The sequence below is a fragment of the Sprattus sprattus genome (assembly GCF_963457725.1).
Source record: "Sprattus sprattus genome assembly, chromosome: 12".
Classification (NCBI taxonomy): Eukaryota; Metazoa; Chordata; class Actinopteri; order Clupeiformes; family Clupeidae; genus Sprattus; species Sprattus sprattus.
Window position 1 is genome coordinate 10,060,853 of NC_137910.1, and position 9,467 is coordinate 10,070,319.

A 9,467-nucleotide genomic window follows, 5' to 3' on the forward strand; every position below is an offset into this window, starting at 1 on the left:
GGAACGATGTTGTGGTTTACGGCCGCTGTCCGTATCTTCCCCCTCAGAGCAGATAGGATTTCACCCGGTGCCATTCCGCTCTGACCATGTGAGACAGAGCACCAGTGCGTGGATTATGGTGATTGATCCCTGGCTGATCAATAACATAACGAGAGGATATGTGGAGCTGAATTGGGATTCAGCTGACAAGGAAAGCCACCAGTTCTTAGAGCTGCATCCCAAATGCATTAGTACAAGCTCAGTCATCTGCAAAGGGGGAAGCGCTCCTATGACTAAGCCTCCAAAGTCTTCTCTTTTTCTCATTTCATGCAGCCCATTCAGATTTGTAATGGCTTTGGCCTTCTCTTTCAGTTCATCTGCAGTAAGGTTTCATCAGGAATGCTGTTCAGATGTAACTAAATAACGATCAGAACTATGCATTTACAGCACGGCCCTGTACAGGATAAGCACACATCGACACTCCCAAACACAAATGGGGTAACACACACACAAACACACACACACACACACACACACACACACACACACACACACACACACACACACACACACACACACACACACACACACACACACACACACACACACACACACACAAACACACACACACACACACACACATACACGTCTTCTGCCTTACCGTCCCTGGCCATCTCAGCAACGACCAGGGTGACCTGGGAAGTGAGGGGGCTATTCGTCCTGATGGAGTTGGCCAGCGTGGGTAGAATGCCGCTGGCGGCGATCTTCTGGGCAGCACCCTCCTCTGTGATGGGCAGAGAGGACAGTTCATTTGTTGAGTGTTAGTCAGAGTGTGTGTGTGTGTGTGTGTGTGTGTGTGTGTGTGTGTGTGTGTGTCTGTGTGTGTGTGTGTGTGTGTGTGTGTGTGTGTGTGTGCATGTGTGTGAATGTGTGCACGGGTGTGTGTGTTACCCCTTTTGAGTTTGGGAGAATGAAGAACAAAAAAGCCTGATCTACAGACTGAATATTAAAGAGACCGAGCCCCCATCTTCAGAGTCTTGGTGATGGAGGTTGAAGATGCACTGGATGGTGCAAGGAGGCCACTGGCTTCTGAAATAGCAGCAGCACTACATGTGTGCAGCCAAGGAGGCTGGTCAAGCTGTCAGTGTGGGCAGTGCTGCCATGGTAACATCCCCATACGCTTTTGTTGAACCTGTTATTGCTTGTTGTTGTTTATTGTTCATTTTGAGGCTATTTCTGTGGGATTGGAACTCTGAGAAATATGGAAGTTTGAGAACCAAGGCACTTGTAAGTGTCACTGACTGACCTAACTCTGCTCAACAAGGCGAAAATGATGGGTGGTGAGGGCGCTATGGCGGAACTTAATCACCTGTGTCATTAGGCAGCGGCCCACCTCTTGCCTCTTGTGCACAAATGCAGATTATCGGCTATCGCTCTGTCCCAGATAGACGAGGACGAGCGCCAGGCTGCTCCGCTCCGACACATACGCTTAGCATTAGCATTCCTGCTAAAACTCCAGACTCTTCCACTGGAACACCGAGGAATGTTGGGTCCTACTGTGTCTGGGTGCACTCAGTAACAGGCTAAAGAGCTTAACGACTGACGGCGGAGTCGAAGGGTTCAATAACCTAACGGGGGGTGCTTCTAAAAAACAAGTTGACTGCGTCATTAGCTCATGAGACGAGGGGAGGCTTTTTATAGTCGCCGAGGTGGCAAACATGCAGATGCTCCGAATGGGAGGAACTGCTGGAGGAACTCTGACAGTCGGCCTGTGTGAATAACAGGACAGGTTCTCTCCACAGCTTTCAGATGGTGTCAACATGACGGCCTGGCGCTGTTTCTTTCACTTCACAGTAGGCTTACGCAGATAGTTTGGGCGCTAATATTTTCCTCGATGCTGTAAGACATGTATCAGCCCTTTGGCTAATGTTATGTCGTGTCAGGTAGCACGTAGACATGAGGTTTATTCGCTAACAGGTGTGTTGTCATTGAGGTTTTAGCAGCTTAATTGGTTTAGTGGTGAACTCACACCAAATGACTGATGTTAGATTGCTTCAGTGCACTGGCTAGGTGAAGGGACGCACTGCAGTAGTTGTGCCTGTCTTGATGGGGGTAGAGGAGTGGGGTCAGACTCACTCTTTTCCAGAAGGGTGCTCAGCAGGGTGTCCAGGTGAGGCTTCAGCTCCTCATCAAGTACCTCTGTGGTCACACTGATGGCATTCAGAGCCTCGCTCAGAGCCTCTGCAAAGCACACACACGCACACACACACACACACACATACACACACACACACACACACACACACACACACACACACACACACACACACACACACACACACACACACACACACGCCGTTCACACACACACACACACAGAAACACACACACACACAGAAACACACACATTAATTTGCAGCAACAACTGTGTACAAATAACAACAGTTCTTCCGACAGCGTCACCCAGGGAGAGAGGCTAGACAGCGAAGGATGTGTGGGGGGAGAATAGGGGACATGAAGAGACAAAAACACAGGGTGTGGGATCTATATACCGCATATACACAAACACATCATTTAACAGTGTTTAGAGCCAATGCTCAGTCAACACACTGCACAACATCTGTGCACAGACACATAATTGAACAGTTTATGGAGCCGATGCTGAAGACGGAGTCAATAAGCTGTACCGCAGCTGCAGGCGTGGCAGTGAACTCTTGTAGGTGTGAAATTATGTTTCTCTCCCCTGGAACGTCTCTGCTGGGTAAGCAAACATAAGCCTGGTTCTGCAGCCACATACACAAACACACACACACACACACAAGCACACACACACACACACACACACACACACACACACACACACACACACACCAATTTTCCTTTGGGGATCAATAATGTAGTCTATCTATGTTCTCTGCTCCATGCTCAACAACACTGTCTCAATGAATCACGGTGAAGACGGGGCTGTTTGAACACGCCATATGTGTGTAAGCTACCATTTTTTTTCCGGTGTTTGTATAGTACGTGAGTGTTTCTTCAGCTTGCACAGAAACACATTGGATTTTCCTGTTGGTGTGTATCTCAGGTTTAATGAATGAGAAACATCTGCTCTCTCATCAGCCGTCCAAATGGCACATACAATACTGCAATATAACCCTGGCACATAATAACTCAAGATGTTACTATATTTATCCCTTTTGTCTGCAAGTTATGTCATTTCAATTAGTGTTTCAGCTAAGCCAAATACCTTTCCATCTCAATGAATTTGGCTCAGTGACACTAATTAAGAGCTAGCCCATGTCTCTGGGTCCCCATAATGGGAATAAAAGGGAATGACTTGAGGCACACACTAACGGCGGGCTGTGTGCTATGTGCTGTGTGTGTCCTTGATTAACACAGGCGTCAGACTGAGCTGGGTAAAGTTGGACGGCGGAGCGTAAGCGAGCATGACAGACTCTTTATTTACATTTACATTTAGTCATTTAGCAGATGCTTTTGTCTAAAGCGACATACAAGGGAGAGAACAGTCAAGCTAAGAGCAATAAAACCTGGTGTAACAATAAATACTGCTTTTTTTTTATTTTATTTTTTCAAGAAATTACTGGCATAGACAAAAAAAGAAGTGCGAAGTCTCTATATCCAGCCCTGTGGTCAGTCAGTGCTCCTGGACGAGAACATGACAGACTCTATATCCAGCCCTGTGGTCAGTCAGCGCTCCTGGACGAGACAGTGCAGAGCAGCCAGTGTCACCGTGAGCAACATAATCACTCAAGCTAATCCTCCGGTAATCAGCGTGAAAATAGACCATCAGAGTTTCTTCCCCCGACGCACTTCAGCCAGCCAGAATGAGAAGCGTGGCTTCACCGCAAAGGACTGGGTGGTTGTATGCATGGAATAAAAAGACGTAGCAGGGAGCTTGGCTGTGTTTAAATCAGCTGTGGAGTCACAGAGAGCAACCCCCCCCCCCCACAGCAAGCTCACTGGGTGAAATAGCTCAGTGAGCCCATAGAATCTCAACGCATCCTCCAGCACTGTGGGGTCCTGAGACCACCAAACACCCACATCAACCAACACTCAGTCTCTGCCCCTCACACGATTGCCCTAGGGGGGTCTTAGAGCTCTACTCCTTGCCAAGAGCCACGGGAGCAGCCGATAGGCGGCCAAATATAACCAGTCTGGTTCTCCCTCTGCCATCCTGCATTACTCAAACCCCCACTGTCAGCAGTACCTTGCAACCCTCTAAACAGCTCCGGCAGTAATGCCTGTTATGTCCTCAGTAGCATCAAAGGCACTGGAGCGGAATACATACAGCAACAGAGAGGCAGAGGAGAGGAGAGGAGAGGAGAGGAGAGGAAAGGAGAGGAGAGGAGAGGAGAGGAGAGGAGAGGAGAGGAGAGGAGAGGAGAGGAGAGGAAAGGAAAGGAGAGGAGAGGAGAGGAGAGGAGAGGACGAGAGAAAGGGAGCACAGTCTGTCACTCACCCATATCTGCCATGGCTGCTGATCCACGGTGTCTCCCTGTGTCTGCCTCTGTCTTTCTCCGCCGTGTGTGTGTGTGTGTGTGTGTGTGAATGTGTGTGTTAATGTGTGTGTGTCAGAGTAGACTCAGTAATGAGCAGGAAGCAGCCCTGCTTAAGGCCAGGCGAGCTCCAGCATTCAGATCAACAGCACCGCATCAGCTGTGCAGCTAGTGATTCCCCCCTCTCTCTTTCTTCCTCCCTCTCTCTCTCTCGCTCTCTCTCTCTCTCTGTCTCCCCACGCTCTGCCTTTTCCCCTTCCCCAATGTTACATGCACATTACTCTTCCTCGTTCACCTCCCACACACTTTCACCCTGACACCTTCTCTCTAGCGCTCTCTCTGTCTGTTGTCCCGAATTTAATTCTTCTTTATCCCTTCTTATTGACTGTCTCTCTCTCTCTCTTTCTTCCCCTCCTCAGTATCTCTCTCTCTCTCTCTCTCTGTGTGTGTCTCAGTATCTCACTCTCTCAGCATCACACACTCGTCAAACTGTATTTCCTTCCTCTCTCTCTCTCTCTCTGTTTCCACCTTTCATGCTCTTCTCTCTCTCTCTCTCTCTCTCTCTCTCTCTCTCTCTCTCTCTCTCTCTCTCTCTCTCTCTCTCTCTCTCTCTCCCTCCCCCACCCCTCCCCCACCCGTGCAGCAGCCTGTTTCTCCGCTGCCTCTTCCTCTCTCTCTGTGGCGTTCCTCTTAATGCACTCTAAACCCTAAATCTCCTCAAAGCTTATCAGTTGTCAATTAGCCTGCAGGCTTCAGGGTGAGAGAGGCACCGGATCCACACTCTTTCTCCGAAACCGCTCAAAGCTCATTGTGTGCCTCCAGACTGCACATTACCGGTGCTGCCATTTTATAACAATTTCACGGTGATACCATTACAATTTTTTTACCTCCACTTATCTGAGCATAGTCAGAAGTGTCACAACTGGGATCTGTCACACTATAGATTTTCATATTCTGCTGGTTTACACTGTAGTTATTGCAGTGTTGAGAATATACGTTGATTATGAAGAAAAAACACGGCCATATCTCCCCTGCAATGCATTATCTGTCAGAGATCAATGCTGATCTGTGTGATGATGTAATATTTATGTGTGTGTTCGTGGGTGTCCTTCACCTCTTGCAGGTTAAATACACAGCAGTCGTTCGGAATTATACCAACCCAAGGCCCTGCTCTGTCAAACGGTGTCAGACAAAGCCTTTTGTGTTGTCATTTTAAAAAAAATGACTCTGAAAATAGACTAAAAATACACTAGATACGAGTACTATGCCTAATGAATAGCACATCAAATGAGCCAATGTTGCTCTAATGGGGTTTGATTTTCCACCAGAAGAGGGCAGCAGCGAACAAAGCTTTATGTCATCTCAACGCAGAAAAAAAATCTCTCCAAAAGAGACCTTGCTTATGACTTCAAATAAATACATTAATATCAATTTGTTCAGTTTAAGGTGTCGGAGTTCTCTCCGAAAATTATTACTGTTTACATTGGAGGCTATATAAAATACTGTGTTTCCAAGAAAGACGGTAGCATCTGCATCAACACCAATCCAGAGAATCATGAATATTCATATCAAGCTTAATTGTGGAGTGTAAAACTATTCTCCTTTCTGATGATGCAGTAGGCTCAAAATTAGGCATAAAATGTGCAAACTGTTGCAATCCCATTTCTGGACAGATGGTGTCATCCTAACCATGTTTCCGTGCTTCCAAGTGTTGTGCTTACTGTAATACAGAATTTGTCATTTTGATTTTTTAAATGCCTCTGCCTCTGTGTTCTGGTATAGAAATACAGATAAGTTAGATATATAAAATGGCAGCACGTTGTAACTACTAAAGCCTATAATGTAATCGAGTTTCTGTGTATTGAGCTATGGGTTTCAAAGGAATTTAGAAAATGTGACATGCCAAACAAAACTATCTTAACCACAGTAGATTATAACAGCTTGGTATCAAACATCCCTTTAGGTTTCTCATGTTTCTCGTGCATATTTTGAAATTGCCCCTTAAATCACCTCTCTCCCTCACAGTCAAAACAGGGCATCCACAGACTCAACAACACTGGTGAAAAATGGTCCTTTTCAGGCAAGCAGGATTCTTCCTCAAATAATGGCATGAATGTCCTGTGAGTCCGTGGGGTCACAGCCAGGGATCAGGGGTCTTGTGTGTGTCGTGTGTGTGTGTGTGTGTGTGTGTGTGTGTGTGTGTGTGTGTGTGTGTGTGTGTGTGTGTGTGTGTGTGTGTGTGTGTGTGTGTGTGTGTGTGTGTGTGTGTGTGTGTGTGTGTGTGTGTGTGTGTGTGTGTGTGTGTGTGTGTGTGTGTGTGTGTGTTGGCTTCAGTGGGCAGGGAAAACTTCTAAAGTCATTACGTTTCCCAGCCATAAATTACCCTGTTCAACGGCACCATAGTGACCAAAGATATTTTGTGTGAGCCAAACAAATGAACAATCTATTCCCTCGATCTTCCTTCATTCCCTCGATGTTCCTGCAGTAACAGTTGCGCTTTGAAGAACTCGTATTAAGAGCCATGGGCTTTTTTCCATTGAGGATGTTGGACACAAAAGGGGGGAATTTTCTTTTGCAGGCATTCTGAAATCCCATATTTCACTGAATTCGTTGTGGTGTAGACTCCATCCACAGGGATTCATTCGAGCTTCGCTGCACTCTGAATGAACGCTGTTTAAAAGAATTGAATCCCCCTGCCGGCTCCCATGGCCCTCTGATTAGCCTAGCAGAGATGGGCTGAGACTGAACTTTCCTCAGTGAGAGTCTGCAGACTGGAATCACCACCACCTCCACCATAATAAAAAAATAAGTTTGGGTTTGAAAAGTGTATCAGATTTGAATGATATACTTCATAACCACTGCTCACTGTTTATATTCAAAACGTAGAACACACAGGGCGGGTGGGGGGTGGGGGGGGGGTGCAGTGTGAGGAATACGGTTTCTCTGTGTGATTGAGTTCAGATGACTTGATTTATATTCTCCTCAGTTCTCCACTGCGTGTAATAATCATTCATATGAATTCACGAGGTAGAACAGGTCATCCACAAGATTAATGAGCTGAATAGCGTGACAACACTTAATGGAAAGTTTTAAATCTGTTCATACAATGCCAAGTGAGTGTGGTTATACTCTCTATCACTCTCTTTTTCTTTCTCTCTCTCACTCTCTCTCTCTGTCTAATATGTTCATTCCAGTTGCATGCTCTAAAGGAGAGCCCGTGTTGGAGGACCAGTGGACCACCATAATCACTCTAAAAGATACCATGCCGTCATCGCCATCACAAATTTCCATCACAAATTTCCATCACAAGATCAACCCATGAGGCTCGACTGTAAGACAGGGGATGCAGAGGTGAGGTAATTTCCTTTGAGCAGCCCTGTTGTTCAGACAGATTTCATTAGCTAATGGATTTGCTCTGCATTAATCAATTCACAATCCCAGACATTTGCCCCTTAAGCCTGAATTGTCTTTATCTCACCCTCTCTCTTTCTCTTTCTCTCTTTCTGTTCCACAATCTCTCTCTCTCATTCCCTCACTCCTCTCGTTCTCCCTCTCTGCATGAGATGACGTATAGTGACCAGTAAAAGGTTTAAGAGGATGGAGCTCTTTAATGGGATTGCATGTAGAGGGTCCCCCAAACTGCTGGTCTGCAAACTACCAGGACACATATGTAGTGTTTTATCCAAAGTGTCATCTAACAGTGTTCATAAGAACACTGAATTTCATTGAATACTTGTGAGTCTGCAAAGAAAGAGCTGGAGAAATAATAGTTGGTGTGATTGGCATATATGATAAGGGATTGAAAAGATAAAAGGTTATGGAAATGCAGTTAGAGTATTAAACAGGCAGGAGAGGGACGGAGGTGGGGGTGGGGGGTGGAGGAGGAGGTGGAGGACCCCCACCCACCGTACACCTCCTGCTCCGAGCCCGTCTCCAGCAGCTGGGGCTCTAGGGCGGCACGCAGCAGGGGGTCAGGAGAAAAGGTTCTCATGCCCGCGAGCGCTCCCCCACCCTTGTGCCATCTGAAATCAGCTAGACAGGGGGGCCCAACGCCTCATCAAATATTCAGCAGCCCAAAGACCTGGGCAGCCGCCCCGCGTCTCCCCCGAGTCCCCGCTCAACATGCGCTCCAGAGTTTTGCATTGTGGGGGCAATATGGCACTGTGAATATTAAACACCAGGAACAGTGAATAGCTTCTGAAAAGGAGGCGAGATCAACAATAGAATAAGGGGTGAAGTAGCCTTGACTGAGGGCACAGAATGAGTGTGGGTCTTTGTTTATGAGGAAACGTATACACTGTGATATGCCTACTTTATAGTCAGGCAGAGATGTATACCCACTGTTGTTGTTCTCATTAACTTAGTTTCATTAATTGAATTAAGCCTTGTTTTCATGCTATGTGCGTTGTTCATGCATAGACATCCCTAAAAATATAAGCAAATGATTAATCCATTATCATGATACGTCAGTGTGGTCAGGTGACATTCTTCTGTATGTGCACTGAATCAAGTTGACAAAACAGACACTCTAATTTGGCAAAGAAAGTTGTTGCTACATACTTGACTGGTGGAACGGTATGCTGGAGATTCAGATAGCGAGGAGGATGTAAGTCCCCACTTCTGAACAGATCCACTGACTCTCTCTATGACATGAAGAATGGCTTACATGCCCCTTCCACCCTGTCCCCGCGCTCCCTATCTCCCATATGTAACTTATCCCAGCTGTTTCATGATTCACTGCAAGCATGTAACAGATATAAATCCTCACTCATCTGCGGGTCTCAACTCATAACATACTCAGGTTTCAGGCTAGAGACAAGTTCTGCCTTAAATATTCCCTTGACTAGTCGTGTTGTAACATGAATAGCTTCATTTAAAATTACATTTAGTTTTAAAGCAAACTTAATTACAGTTTGAATACAGTCTGGGATGTTCACCATTTGAGTCAGACATCAGGAATAGAAAAAGCCA

General features: G+C 46.3%; 1 protein-coding gene across 1 annotated transcript in view; it reads right to left on the reverse strand.

Moving 5' to 3' along the window:
- The window catches only part of LOC308373180 (rap1 GTPase-GDP dissociation stimulator 1), a gene marked incomplete at both ends in the record, with an annotated part of 18,878 nt that extends 10,391 nt beyond the window's left edge, over window positions 1-8,487 (reverse strand). Inside the window, 3 exons of the mRNA XM_080848595.1 lie at window positions 641-763; window positions 2,116-2,220; window positions 8,403-8,487. Of these exons, the coding sequence (XP_080704721.1) occupies window positions 641-763; window positions 2,116-2,220; window positions 8,403-8,487 (313 nt within the window). The remainder of the gene's footprint in view (window positions 1-640; window positions 764-2,115; window positions 2,221-8,402) is intronic.
- Between the last annotated feature and the right edge of the window lie 980 nt (window positions 8,488-9,467).